At 36.9% G+C, this 15,076-nt stretch overlaps 1 protein-coding gene across 4 annotated transcripts in view; it reads left to right on the forward strand.

The window, feature by feature from the left end:
* RB195_008673 (uncharacterized protein) overlaps window positions 1–15,076 on the forward strand; it is a gene marked incomplete at both ends in the record, with an annotated part of 133,497 nt that overhangs the window by 113,967 nt on the left and 4,454 nt on the right. For 3 of the 4 annotated variants that reach the window (XM_064195289.1, XM_064195290.1, XM_013452248.2), the window contains 13 exons: window positions 512–657; window positions 976–1,026; window positions 9,586–9,679; window positions 10,041–10,185; window positions 10,654–10,746; window positions 10,954–11,078; window positions 12,440–12,767; window positions 13,531–13,745; window positions 13,913–14,019; window positions 14,228–14,337; window positions 14,501–14,650; window positions 14,706–14,781; window positions 14,982–15,066. In XM_064195289.1, coding sequence (XP_064046432.1) covers window positions 512–657; window positions 976–1,026; window positions 9,586–9,679; window positions 10,041–10,185; window positions 10,654–10,746; window positions 10,954–11,078; window positions 12,440–12,767; window positions 13,531–13,745; window positions 13,913–14,019; window positions 14,228–14,337; window positions 14,501–14,650; window positions 14,706–14,781; window positions 14,982–15,066 — 1,725 coding nt within the window. Of the gene's footprint in view, window positions 1–511; window positions 658–975; window positions 1,027–9,585; window positions 9,680–10,034; window positions 10,186–10,653; window positions 10,747–10,953; window positions 11,079–12,439; window positions 12,768–13,530; window positions 13,746–13,912; window positions 14,020–14,227; window positions 14,338–14,500; window positions 14,651–14,705; window positions 14,782–14,981; window positions 15,067–15,076 lie in introns of all 4 variants that reach the window. The other variant, XM_064195288.1, reaches the window with a different exon arrangement.

The raw sequence follows: 15,076 nt of genomic DNA on the forward strand, positions 1-15,076 counted from the left end.
AAGCCTGCTCCGGTGTAGCATTTGATGGGCGGGGCTTAAGCTTTACATTAGAAATGACTGTAGGGGCAGCGTATCACGAAATTTGAAGATACTCGGCTCTCTTCTAGTGATTAGGAAGTAGTTCATGACTGTACTAAGCGTAACCGAACTTATTTCCGCTCAGGGATCCAAAAAAAAGTCACGAGAAACAGCTATGGTTGCACCGGTGTCCCCAACGATGCAACTTATTACGCCATAGGCGTCAGCTTTCCAGAAGCGGAAGTATTGCGCACGCGTTGAAGATTACTTTTTTCGCTTTACTTTCCGTAAAAAATTGCATCGTTGGGAAGACGCGAGCAGACGAGACTGTTTCACACGCCCTCTTCTGGATCCGTTAAGGGAACTGGGCAAGATCGTGCTCAAGTTCGTTATTTACCCCTACATGTTCGCCTAGAGATCCCCAAGATCGTTAATTTTGTGATACGCTGCGTTGGTAAAATTGTCATGCACCCAATCAATACCTCCATTTCAGAAGGTCGATTTCCGATCGATATTCGTAGTGTGCAATCGGATCACGAATTTTTGGGCCCGGACTCACTTCGAGCACTTTATCGTCGTCTGAACACGTTGAATCGATGTGCGATCATGCGCATTGATCAAGTCGTCCTGAGAAGAAGGGTAAGTAGTAGGTTTACGGTGCCAGATGTGCTTATTGATTAATGATATGGGCGAAAAAATCGATAAATCGAATTAACATCAAAAACAGTGAGAAATTAGCTAATTTTTGAGCGTTTCTCTGAATTTCGTGTTTATTGGGTTATTTTTGTGTACCTAAGGGAAATGGCTAACACTCAAATTTTGATATGTAATCTGTACCCAATCTAATTTTATTTTCAATTTGATTTCTTTTCGAAAGTGTGCGAAAAATTCCCACATTTTTATTCTCACTTGATGCATTTCTTATCAAAAGAAGAAAATCAATAATACTTTATTTAGAACGAGGACTACGGTTACGGAATGTACGACGGATTTGACGACGAGGACAGTGTGAGTGACACAGCACATTTACATTTGAAACAATAGATTTTTCGTTATTTTCTCATGCTCCCAACAAATTTTCCTTAGAAAATGGTTCATACCGATACTGAATCTGAAAACGTTCATGCTTTGATCAGCTGGTAATTAACTTAGGAAAAAATAAAGAGATTACAGCTCAAAACCTGAAAAAACCATTGGTCATCGTCGAAAATGGACGAATTTTGTCAACTCCATCACATTTAGGCCCAAAATTAAGTTAGAAAACAGTTTTGAGTCGACTCTGGCAGGATACGATCCCTAGAAATTTCTTTGTGTGCTTGGAAAGATCTCGATAATTCACAATATTTTTCAAAAAAAGTTTTTCAAATGGAGACGTGTTTAATATTGAATCCGATCAATGTACAGGAAAGAATGATGTGGGATTCCTAAACGCTCACAAAAACCCTATCCTGCAGTAATAAACAACATTAAACAGTTAGGCAGAGAGTTAGGGGGAAGCGCATGTCATTGGTCAACATAGGTGTTTGTTTCTCTGCGCTCTACCTTAGTGAACACGCGCTGCAATCAATAGTGATTTACAACAGCGAAATTCGTTTTCTCTTTATTTTAGTCGTTTCCATATGTTACCAGAAGTACAAGAAAAAAATAGACACTAATTTGTGACTACATAGTTTCGTTTCAGCAGATAGGGTCCCATATTCCTTATTCCTCAATGCAATTGCCTTGTTTCTGAAAGAGACGCAGAGTAGGTACCAAAAAATATATTTTTTTTCATTAATCTACCCCTCTGACCATTTTTTGGGGGAGAAAATATTCCCCTAAAGGAAGATTTTCTCCTGGGATTTTTTTTCGCTGTGGAATTTCTTCACGGAAAACACACGCATAACTAATCCTACGTCCGGCGACCATCCGGTGACTGTCGCTCTAGGCTCCGCCCACTTGTTTGCATGCTTTCAACACGCCGGTGGTCGGTGCACGTTTTTGCAACGATCCACTACAGATTGCATGCAGATTGCTGAATCAGCTGTTGCTCATCTGATATCACGCACACGCACGCACACACACACCGACTGGTCAGTGGTGTCGCAAACAAGCCACACCCCTTTTCTTTCTCTTTCCTGAGTGCACTTTTCCCGACATACGTCCTCATCCTAGGACCTCGCTACATTTACTGTAAAGCGATCCAGTCCGAATTTTCAATTCCCAACTAATCCACGATCCCTTCCGATTCCCGAGGGGAATTCGAAGCGTAGAATATATAGACGAATAATCGTATATGTACTGTTTTACGTTTATTTCGTTGTGAGCGCCGCTGATTCATCGACGGCGACGTTGTGAAGACGTTGTTGGCGCTCGTGCCTGACGCTGACGCAGCTTTTCTCTGTCTCCAGCCGTACACCAGCAGAATTCGACGAATTACGCATAGATTACGAACTATACGTTACGTTAGTGAAGCATCTCCTACTTTTCGGACACGTTGGTCTCCTTCTCCTCTCCTTCTATTCGTAGCGCTCGATAACCATTCATTTCCCTGAGAAGATTTTTAATTTTCCTTTCTTTCAACATCAGGTATTCGCTAATGCAATATTGCCCCCTTAAATCGATTTCTTAAAATAAACTGCACATATCCTCATCCAAATCCTAGAAAAAAAAACCTGATTTAAATTAAAATGAACTTGATTTAATTGGGAGAAATTTATTTTATTTATTGAATTTTCTTATTATTTATTTATTAATTACTATTCTATTATTTTATATATTCCATTTATTTTATTTCATTTTATTTTTATATTCTTTATATTTTTATTTTTATTTTGAAAAAAATACTTCAGATAATAAATAAATAATAATGATACACAGGAAAAAATCGAAAACTTGAGCAGATTTTAATTTATTTTCTTTGATAGGTGATACATATGTAGAAAAATTTGAAAGTTTGAGGAATTCTTATTTATGTTTTTTTAGTAGGTTACATGCAGATAAATTGAAAATTTTTAAAAATTGCAAATATCTTCGTCCATCTAAGAAGAAAAAACGTAAATAAAGCTTAACTTAAATTTCAAAAAATATTAGTAAATTTAAAGAAAAGTTAAATAAAATCTTAAACTTAAAAAACTCGAAGTAAATTAATTCAATTCAATTGAAAACATTTAAAGAACATTTCTGTGACACACAGAAAAATGTAAAAATTGAAGGAATTTTAATTCTTATTTCCTTGGTAGGTGATACACAGAAAAAAACGAAAGAATGGAAGAATTCTAATGTTTGCTTCTTTAGCAAGTAATGCGCGAAAAATTCTAATTTTTCTTTCTTCGGCAGATCATATACACAACGAAAAGAAGAATTACTATGGTCGTTTAGTTGGAATTTCTGCGTAAAGCCTTTTCTTGTCGTACTTCCAGCCCCCTCATCCAGAAAGACTCAACGATAATGTTTCCAGTTTTGCATGTCTCTACTCTTTTCAAATTCTACACAGAAAAAAGTACTAATTCGTTTTTGTCGCCGCTAATGTTGTGACTTTTGCCGCATCACATCATTTCCGTAATGTGTTTCCGGTAGTACCGCAGTAGAAAAAACACCGAACTGGTCTCTTAAAACCATTAGTTCATCTTTCCGTGTCGGTTAATTTTTTTTTCACAATTCAAACAAGTTTCAGCTTTTAGTTCCTTGGGAATTATTGCCGAACTTCTAGGGGAATTATTGAATGACTTCTGGAAGAAATCCTTGGAAACTGTTTTTTTGGACCTTTCTTTAAAAAAAAGGAAAAAAATTGAAGCTTGAATGCCGCCAATCGAGTACAAATTTCATAAAAATTCCATTAGCAATTGTTTATTAAATGAAAATTAGGTTACTCCAGGACTTCTCAACTTTTCTTTTTTCCAATTTTGAGAACTCTGTTCAAATTTTTTTTAGCGTCCGACGAGAATTCAATCCAATTTTTTCCATGAAATTTTCTATGTAGTGTACCGGGGGGAAATTCGTGGAATTCTCCTTCTCCTTGCATCCGCCACTAAATTCTATGGAATTCTTTAAATTTGTACACATTACACTAAACATCTGATGTAAATCTTGCACTTCTGCAAAGTTCATTAGAATGTATGAAAGAGGTTGAGTCATCCGGAATCACAGTTCAGTGTACATGAGGAGGTCTCGCAGTGAATCACAACATGCGGCTTAAGTTGTTCTCAAGGTAGACACTCACTGCTACAGTTATATACATTTTACAGTAACTGAACTGTGTGGTGCATGATGATTACGATTTCTATTCAGTTTTTTTTCCAATTTTCACATTACCAGAAAAAGGTGAGAAATCCAGAAATCTAGCGGTTTTCTCGGTTTTCTAGATTTATGATTTTTATTCAGTTTTTTGATTTCAATTTTCGCATTGCTAGAAAAGGTGAGAAATCCAGAAATCTAGCGGTTCTCTCGGGTTTTCTAGATTTATGATTTCTATTCAGTTTTTTGATTTCAATTTTCGCATTGCTAGAAAAGGTGAAAAATCCAGAATTCTAGCTGTTTTCTCCTAGATTTCTCGAGTTCTCACCTTCTGTGGCAGAAGAATGACCTGTGAACCCAAAACACAAAGTGCTGGAAGTGCTATAAAATTTATTCATTCATTTCAGAAATATTTATTATTTCTGGAAAATCCTGAAAATAAACTCTTCGAAATCTATTTTTTTTTCAAAAAAGTGTATAAAATTCAGGAGAAACTGTAGTGACGTCTGCTCCTTGTTGATTTTGTTTTATGACACATCTATGTGTGTTTTGAAGCGAATAATAAAATACATTTGGGAATTTTTGCTGCTGAAAATTTATTTCACATAGTGTTGTAAGCTGAATTATTAGTCTTTTAAAATTTTTCATTATTGTATTGTTATTTTTTTTACCTAACAACACATTCATCTTGTAAACAAATGGGTTTCGTGGTCGTATTTCTCCAAATCTTTAAGTTGACCACCGCTAAAGCGTAGAAAATGAGGTTTCCCCGTATACGCGAGGTCTATGCGATTGGTACTTACGGGTTTTTGCCGTTAGAGGACAAGTTTGGAAGCAATTTCAGTGGCAGAACACCACTGGTTGCTTGCTTTTAGTGGAGGATTGAATTTGGCTATTCGTATCCTGATTTGCATCCTGAGCTGAACAACTGATCCTATCCTACTTGATTTCCTTGACACTCATTAATTAATTGGCTTACAGTTTCCCAGTTTTCCATTCGGTTAAGGATTTATCGAGTAAACAGAGCAAATAATCACACGAAATCTGTTTTTAAAAGTAAGTAGCACACTTTGTTTTCGTTTCTTCACGTTTTCTAAAAATTTCAACGATTTTTTATGGTCTTGTAGTACATATTTTTCACATATAGTAATTATAGTTTATATTTTTCAGTAGTTTAGCAGTTGTAGTATTTATTTTTCACATTTTTCTTTATTTTCTAAAACTACAATTAATTTAATTATTTAGACTGCTAGTAAATTCCCATGGATCTTTACACCTACTTTTAATTTTAGACTTTTTTAATTTGACAAATTTTTTAATTTTAATCACCGCACCTAATTAATTTTACATCCATCTTCAATTAGTTTATCGCTATTGAATTCCACTTTATGGATACGAAAAGGGGAATTTTATTGGAATTAGACGAAATTCTTAAAGGTTATATGTACGTACAGTACGGTACCTACAGTTCCCTGTAGTGTCCATGAACCAACAGCAAATCATTTCAGCTCTTGCTAGAATCCAGCAATATTTTAGTGGTTTCTCTTGTTTTCCTACTACATATGCTCCTTATTAAGTAGGGAATTCACCCTAATTTAAAAAATTTCTAAAAATAATTTTTTTAAAAAAGTAGGGAATTTACCCTTCTAAAAAAATTCGTAGAAAAGATCTTCTATAAAAATTGCACGGAATTTCGTGGTAAACACTGATTTCTTAACATTTTCGCAGTCTTCTTTCTAATTATTCATTCAACGTTTCGTATAAAATTTGCATCGAATTTTATACGATATTTTCTTTCGGATCTTTTTTTTTTGAGGATGTAAATTCCACTGATTACTGTAATTTTATTATTGTAATTTTAGCACGATCTTCCTGAACCTTCAGCTATTTATTCCATTTGATTAGATGGGGAAATTTCCGAAATCGTACGCGACTGTACTTTTTGTTTATTTGTGCAAGTTTCCGCCAGATCTCGCCGCCGTCAAATCGGCCCGTCGCCCGGTGCTCGTCGTGCGATGATGCGACGAAGCGCCTAAGCGATTCCAGATGCTTATTCGAATTCTCGTTGCATTTCGTTCCGTTCCGCGCCTAAAATTTCCACCCCTAGGAATCCAGACAAAACATTGTCTTTTATTAACGTATGTGAGAAAACAGACTAATATTTCAGTCCGCCGTAGCTGCAAAATTTTCTCCGATTTTTTTTTTCTCAGAATCCTGCTGCTTTCTATTGGTCTCAAATTTCGTGGATATTGGCTGTTTTACATTGTAATTGCTGTGGATTTCTTTGTTCAATTGGTCTCATGTGTACTGAACGTGCAGCAGAAGGTTTTCAAATATAGCAATGGAAACGATTATTTCATAGATTCTCGATTTTTCTCTTTTCATTTTTGAAGAATCGAATCTATTTTTCATGTCGACGCTAATTTTTCAAGTCCTACAAGTTCCTGGACTCCTAGAGTTTATAGAGGGGCTGGGCTGAGCTGAACTCAATTTTTTTTTCTCTTGTATACTTTCCTGATCAGCCATAAAATCCCGTGTTTCCGTTCTTTTGTCGCAGTTTCACACCACAAATCCAAAACACAATCCTTAGAAAACAATCACATTTTTTTCTTCAGGCTTTGAATTTCAAGGGTCTGACAAGGTCGTTAACAAAACGCTTACTGTTAATTAAGATCAATGCCGATCTTGGTTAGAACTCAAAGAAATCAATAATTTTTTTTCTATTTTTCAAATTTCGTACAATTATTTTTAGCGCACATTAATGTCCTAAGAAAGAAATGTAATATTGACGTCAATGTCCAGAACGAATTCATCATGACAATTAAAAAAAATGAGTTACGCAATTTTGCGGACCTCCTGTGTACTTGTGACTTATTATCTAAGTCATAAATTACATACGTTTCCACTTTATTCAAAGCATCTATCCTTATGGATTTACGTTGAATTTTTATGGATATTCATAATTTGTGGAAGCGTTGAGTGTTAAATAGGTTCTAGAATGAATAAGATCCCCACGTTGCTTTCATTTAAGACTTGATTTTCGGGAAAATGAGGTTATTAGCGGAAAAATTCAATATAGTAGCGCTTTGGTTTGTTTAATAGCTTGAAAATGTTTGACGTAACTACAATTTCAATGAATTTATTTGAATTTCTCTTTGAAAAAATTAATTAATCGGTTGATTTGAAAAATTTCACTATTTAAGAGAACAAATGGAGGCCAAATGAGCAGTTAAACATGTGAATGAAAATAAATTATATTTAAAAAAGAAAAAATCCGATAAGCGATGTGAAATTATATCGATGATTATATTATATTTAAAAAATTGAATATAAATCATATTTAAAAAAGGAATAATTTTGGAAAAAGATGTAAAATCATACGGATAAATATAAATTAAAGGATTAAGGATAAAGTGTCTGGCGCGAATCAATCCGCTTGGGACCCGCGCCACCACGTTCACTTCAATTCAGAATCGTTTTCGTTTACGAACGTGTAGCTGGCCCATACAATGACTTGCTGGGGCAAGCCGATGTGTCAAGTCAGTGTTTTTATCCTCCCAGACAAGTCTGGTACCAATTTGTCGATCCCGGAGGGATGAAAGGCTTGGTGGGCACTAGGGCGGAATCGAACCTCCGATCGATCGTGCAGGAAGCGGAACCTCTAACCGCTACACCACACTCTTTTTTAAAATATAAATTATCTTTTAAAAAAAAGAACAATTTTGGAAAAAGATGTAAAATCATGCGGATAAATATAAATTATATTTTAAAAGAAAGGACGATTTTAAAAAAAAAAGGTGAAATCTCTCTCTATGGAAATACCATATGGATCTGGTCGGCCGCTGCTAGCGATTATGAACCGAACAATTCTCAAATTACGTACTTTATGATGATGGTGTGCCTCTCATTATCCATTCGGCACCAGTTCGTCCTCTTTCTTGGCTTTGGCTGAACAAATCCCATTATCATCCGAGCATAAATAGGCTACCGTAATAATTATGCATATCGATCGCCGATGCACTTATTTATCGGATCCCTTCCGGCAAAGAGAGAGAGGGCAGCCAATAAGCATGGCCCTCTCGACTCGACTTAATAAGTTTTCCCTTTTCCGTTCCCTTCCTTTCCAAAGTTTATGTCAAAATTTTCTTATTAATCTATATTATTTACTACCGCTATTTACATTTATTTACATAATTTTATTTACAATCGGCCGTTTTTTCCTACTGTAGTGCCAGATATGCTGTTATTTGAGCAGCTACGCTGTAGATTTCGTGTATTTCCACCTTCTGTGATCACTAATCAATTAACGGCTAGCTATGTCTTCACTATTGATTAGGACTAGTATTGATTAGTTCGCGTAGAGTCGCTCAGCACTTTTTCACGCATAAAATCTCTTTTTTTTTTGCAAATTTCATGTTATACCTCTGCGTTTCACCTAATCACCTTCATCGAATTTATAGATTATCCATATTACCATTGAAATTTTATCTTTTCAATCATCAATTTATTTATTTATTCACAAACACACAAGGGCGTCAGGGAAAAGTTGTCCAAAATCGTGCAAGGATCCAGATGTGGAACGTGCTTTACAGTTTTTAGCTACCTTGGGGGCCCTTCTGATTATATTTCTGTTTCTTGCTGGGACCACTAAAATATGAACTGGATTTTTATTTAGAGTTTTCAAGGTGATGCACAATACGGGTTGAACTTTTTTAATAATTACAAAATCATACCGAAAATCTCCGATGAGTTCCCTTTTCAAAGTTTTCTTACTGAAAAAGAACAAGATTTCTTGTTCAAATAAAACTGTGGATTATCTGAAATATTTACGCCCTGTATTTATTTATAATTTATTTTTATATGTTTATTACCTCTATTTACTATTTATCCTGGACTTTTATACCTTTATTACCTTATTTATTTGTCATTTATCAACTAGAAAGCACAATTAGTGGGCTTCCTGAAAAAATTTCGGAAATCAGCGCAGCAGTTTTCAAAGACCCGTATCATGCTCGTATTTTTTCGCATTAAGTCAACGTGCAGTGAATTTTTATCACCTGGTGATAATACAAATCGGTGATCGTCTGAAAAAAATACCAATGAGAAGAAAACATGAAAAAATACCACCAATGAGGTGAAATCATTCGTGGGACCCTAGGACCTCATTGGTTTCACAAACACTGTTTAGTGATAACGCATAGTTCATAGTAGAACACTCCAATTTTGTAGGAGTATCAATAAATCAATAATAATGTGACTGGAGATTTCTTTTAAAACCTCGATAAACTAGACTAGTAGAAAAATACTGATCAGTTCAATATTGATCTATCGATTGAATCCGTTCGATTTCAGATAGCTCTGTCCGGTAACTGGCGCTATCAACGCCATTCGCATACGTGGTCCCGAATCGGAAACGAACAGATGTATGGCGTACCGGGAAGGACTGGTTAGTAAACAATGAACAAATAACAAAACAACAAATAATACGCACTGACGTCATCAATCTGTATCAGTCAATACAGCACAGGCCTCCATTGACCGATATTGATTGGTGACGAGTGATTGGAAACGTAAAGATATTTGACATGGACAATTATTTAGTAGATGAATAAATATTTTTGAGTGGGACCAAAACGAATTCGTGGTCCCGATGCCTGGCCTGGTCAGAAAATTGATTTAAAAAGCATTTTTTTTTACAATTACTAGTTTTAATTACTAAAATGTTAACGCTAACCATAAATGGATTTTCTTTTCCTACACCTACACATATTGCATATTGCTCAATCTAATCTCCGGTAAAGTTACAGTATGCCCGAAACCGAATTGGGATTCGTATCGGGATCAACTTGATCCACGCAGTCGATATGAGCTTCGAGATCCATATACGGGGAAACGAAGCGATCGTCAACTGGAGCGTTACACTACAGAGAGCCCAGATTGCAATGGGAATTCGTGAGTTTCCGGAAGTTCCATCGATTATTGATTTATTGATCCCTATTGATTCATTGATTTATCCTCTAGTTCTCCTTTCGTTGAAAGTGCTATTTTTTGACTACGGAAAACCTCATTGCGCTTTTACATACATACGTAAGCTGTCCTGATCCTGATTCCGGCTAATTATCATTTATCGATTACTCCCGCACATAAAATCGGAATCATACTTGTAGGTCCTTATCAGAAATTTTTCCCCGTATCAGAAAAAGTGCTCATAACCGTTCGTGATGCCAGAGCCAACAGAAGCTTATCAGGAAGCGAAATGTGGAATGTTTTATTGTTTTCCCATTAATAAACATCGATACACTTTCGGAAGTGTTCATTACTCGTCGTGATCCCAATTCCTCTTCTATCTATTTTCCTTATTATTTCTACCTTTCCCATTTTTTTCCTTATTTTTGTAGCGAATACAGTACCCGATTTCAGTGCCAGCAATAAACTACAACGTTCACATAGCGAACGAATTAAAGAACGAGCACGTGCAATCATGAAAAAAATGGATTTAAGATCTAGCAGCAGGTATGGGACCCTTCGTTCTATTCTCTAATCTCTTTGTTTACTGTGGAAAATAAATCAATTGTTGAATTTTAACCTATTACATGCAATTTCAAATCTACGGTAGCTCTTTTTTATCTTGATCTCCTTATTTACTGTTGAAAATGAATCAATAACCGAGTTTTAAGTCATTGCATGCAACTATAAATCGATAATTGATCAACGCTTCAGACGTCGTAAAGAATCACGACATCGAGATCCGAATGCTATGGTGATCGGTGATCCAGTATTGGTCTCATATGATTCTGCTAGTCCGGAAACGATGAGAATGATACCTCGACCAAATAATTTAGATGGTAAATTTTTTTTGGAAAATTACTACTTTTAGGACTATATTATAGGGAATTTTTGCTAATTTTATTAGCTTAAGGGCAGAGTTTTAAAATCACCGCTTTGTAGAGTGGATTAGTGGCTAATAATAGTGCTTACCTAAGCTTCGTATATAGTTGATTCCATAATTTTTCAACCATATGTACTTAACTTAAACTAGAACGATTGTAGATCAAAATAGTTTATAGAAACGAGGGTAGTATGAAAGAAATCCTCTGTAAAGCAGTGAGAACAAATTGAGACGAATGGCGTGGAAAAAAAGAAACAAAAAAAGAATAAATAACGGAAATAGGATTAATCATCCTTGGAATTTTCACTACAGTATCTTCTCTACAAGTCAAAAATTAATTAATTATTACACCTCTTTTCAGTTAGTTTCGCTGTGTTACCGAATTCATCCAGATTAGGCCGAAACTATATTTTTCGCAAAAAAAAAATTGCTGTTTTCTGGAATCGATTATGCAGAAAGAGCTAAAACTTAATATTTCTCGCAGAAAAAAATGCTGTTTCCTGAGTTCCCTTTTTCCGATTACAGAGTCGAATTCAGATTCAGTCAATATAGTCAAATCTGGAAAGCTAGAGACACCTAGCGACAGTGAGCGACAGCGACCTCATGTTATGCGAGATTGAGCTGTTTGTGCTTGTATGAGTGTAGTTGAGCTGGGTTCCTTTTGATAAAAGCGACAACACTAGTTTTTTTTTCTTATCTTGATGGGAATAATGCAAAAAAAAATCTCTTTTTCCCCAAAAAATTAGTCGTAGATGGGTGAAGGCGATCATGAGCGAGTGTTGAGGATTTCTGAGAGAAAGCGACTGACTCTGAACGTTAAGCATTGGCATAAAAAGGATAAATATTCTATTAAGAATTAAAGAGAATGTAAGATGAACTGAGAGCTAAAAGCTAGCAAGTATGGGTGTGGTAAATGAATTAATGAATACACCGATAAAAATATGGGAGAAATGTAAGGACGGGCGACAGTTGGCGAGCACAAGCGATCATAGGTCATAGACTATGCTTTTAGTGTGGTATGATTTCCTACGGAAGCCAATTAAACTAATTAAACTATCGGAAGCTAAAATGCGTATTAATCAACGTAATTAATAATTAAGTAATTAGTTTTGTACTTAGGTAGACAAACTTCTAACCTTACTTCACAGGCAGAAACAAGCTTTTTCATACGTATTGATCCGATTTCTGTCTATCCTATCCTGGAATGGCGTGCTGTGTAACCTTACCGCATTTTTTCCGATATCTTTTACTAAATCTGTCTGATTTGTTGAACTTCTGCCCGACTAACACTTTGAGTGCTCACTTGGCTGTGTTCAGCTCGATCTGGTCGTGTCTCGAACAACACCAGCACCACCTCCGCCGCCGCCTCAGCCGCTGCCGATCGCCAATCGCGCAGCAAAAGCGCACGACGTCAAGGCATGGTGGTGCTGTCGCCGTCCTCACCAGACTCCTCGGACGATTCATTTTTGTCGTCAAGTCACCGACGACCTACCGCTTCATCTACACATGCACGACGTGATCGTTCGGTTCCACCGCAGCTTATCGACGCCGCCGAATACGATTTCACACCACCGGATCGGCTTCGTCGAGAGCGAATGCCGTATGAGACGTATTTGTATCCGTCTTCACAGGGGAATTTGAATAGGTACTTTTTTTTCATGGGTTAAAACGCGGTGCCTCAAATCAACGCAAAGATGACAGCGCTGCTGGACGCTATGTATAGTTTTCATCTCCCGGATGAAAAATTACAGTATCCTTAAACTTGCGGGAAAAAATCACATTTATACACGTTTGTGATATTTTTACTTCTATGATTAGTTAACGTCTTAGTCAGAAAGCTCTAGTTCCAGTGCGTTTCCTTTGAGGCATCGTTAATCTTTGAGGGCGGGGCTAGGAGTTGACAGGACAGACTGACTTTTTTCTTGTATCTGTGATCTAACGCACGATATTTCTGTATTTCAAAATTGAAGAATCAAAATATTATCAATCAATAATAGAAAAAATCAAAAATCAAATCAATATTGTAACCAGAGGCAGCCGTTAAAGGTTCTATCAATTTTTTCTGTCCACAATGTCAACTCCTAACTCCATCCAGAAGCTTCGAACACTGCGTAGCTTGTCGCAATTGCTGATTCGTTTTTGTGTAAAATTACGTCATGCGATGACACTTCTGTTGTCGGGGTCGGTATATTGAACGTTGCCGCGTCATTCCATGACTTTCTTGAGCTTAAAATAGTCAAAATCAGCAATAGTGACAGCGTAGGCGAGCTTTTCGTTCCACGATGGCAACGCTAGACACGCGGAGGACGTCTCTCGTTTCTCTGCGTTCTAATCTCTCGCGCTGCCTTCGCGCCGATGGAACAGATCTCTCGTACTCCTACCTGAGGTACTCTAACATTTCCTTACAGAACTACAACTGCTCCGCCACGACCAAATCGTCGTGCTGTACAACAAGCCGCTGCCGCCGGCTATGACGCCAACAATGGCGGTTCCCCGTACTACGGTAGCGGCGGTTATTCGTCATCACCGGCGTACAGTAGCCCGTACAGTACACGTTCATATCAATCACCACCGGTAGTGGCTCGAAATCTCGTCATACAACCGGACGGATATTTTATGCATGGTGATCATTGATTTGAATATCCGTACTAATCGATAATCCATATAAGTCGTGCATGTGTGACTAATTTTCATCTGGACCTCTTTTCACTAACTACAATAACTTAGTTCGAGTTAGTACTGTGGATTACGGTAACACCTCCATACGAGGATAATCTAATGCTTTCGCAGATGTATCTCCGGACACATCGCTTACAAGTCTACGACCTCCTCGATCAGATTCACCGTCGACGTCAAGTAGTGTGCCGCAACTACGTGTGGATACACATGCGAACAAGGTATTGATTTATCGATTGAGTGACAAAGAAATGCGCTTCGGTGCAAGAAATGAATGTGAATCTTAAGAGAAACAAGAGGCGCAAATGAATTGTAGGCGGTGATTCATCGACGAGGAGTTTAAACATGCGTTCAATTTATCTTTCTACAACATCTTTTCTATTCTTCTCTATTCAATTTCTAGGATTTTTTCACTTCTTTCATTTTCAGAGTGAATCCAGCTTAGATAATACGGATGAGGAACAATCATCCGGTACTACAACTATGAATCATAATCGTAGAGATTCTGGAGTCGGATCAAGCCTATCCAGATCTCCAAGGTTGTCTCTTTTTTTATTCCTTTTACTAAATTCCTATTTTTTCCTTTTTTCGGTTTCACATTTATTTTATAAAGAGTTTATGCGGGTGGTCATGTTAGTGAGCTTTTAATTCACGTATAGTTGTCCCTCTGATCCGTAATTGATTGATTTCGTATGATTTCAGTGGCCCATCATCGCAACGTTTGCGTCAATCGATACTACCGTACTCATCGAATTCGTTCTCATTTCTTTTAACTGCCAACCACGTCGGATCGTTACAGAATAAACGACGTGCAGCGGATAGGAATCTCATGTCGTCCTCGATCATGTCTAGGTACGGGAAATTGATCTTTCTTATTTGTTGATTCAATCAATACCCATCTTTTCAGTTGTTCATCGGACGACGCATTTTTCACGGATGTTCAGTTGGCTAGATGTGTGGATTCGTTAAGTGTTCTAGAGCTGGTAAGTTGTTCCTTAAGTGAAATGAATCACTCCATCCAACTAAGATCGTCTGCTTTTTTCTTCAAGAATAGTTTTTTTGCACATCTTCACATGTAGACACTTGTGTGTCCCGCGTGGAAGTACTCAAAGTCATGTAGAAGGAGATACTGTAGATCATGCCCACCCGATTTTCAATTCCAGGAACTGATGCGTTATTTTAGGCTCGTCTCAATAAACTTGCATATTTACGCGTGACCGCAATTTTGGAGAAACATATGGGTCCTGGAAGTACTGTAAAAATCGGAGGTATGTCATT

The sequence above is a fragment of the Necator americanus genome, chromosome III (assembly GCF_031761385.1).
Source record: "Necator americanus strain Aroian chromosome III, whole genome shotgun sequence".
Taxonomy (NCBI): domain Eukaryota; kingdom Metazoa; phylum Nematoda; class Chromadorea; order Rhabditida; family Ancylostomatidae; genus Necator; species Necator americanus.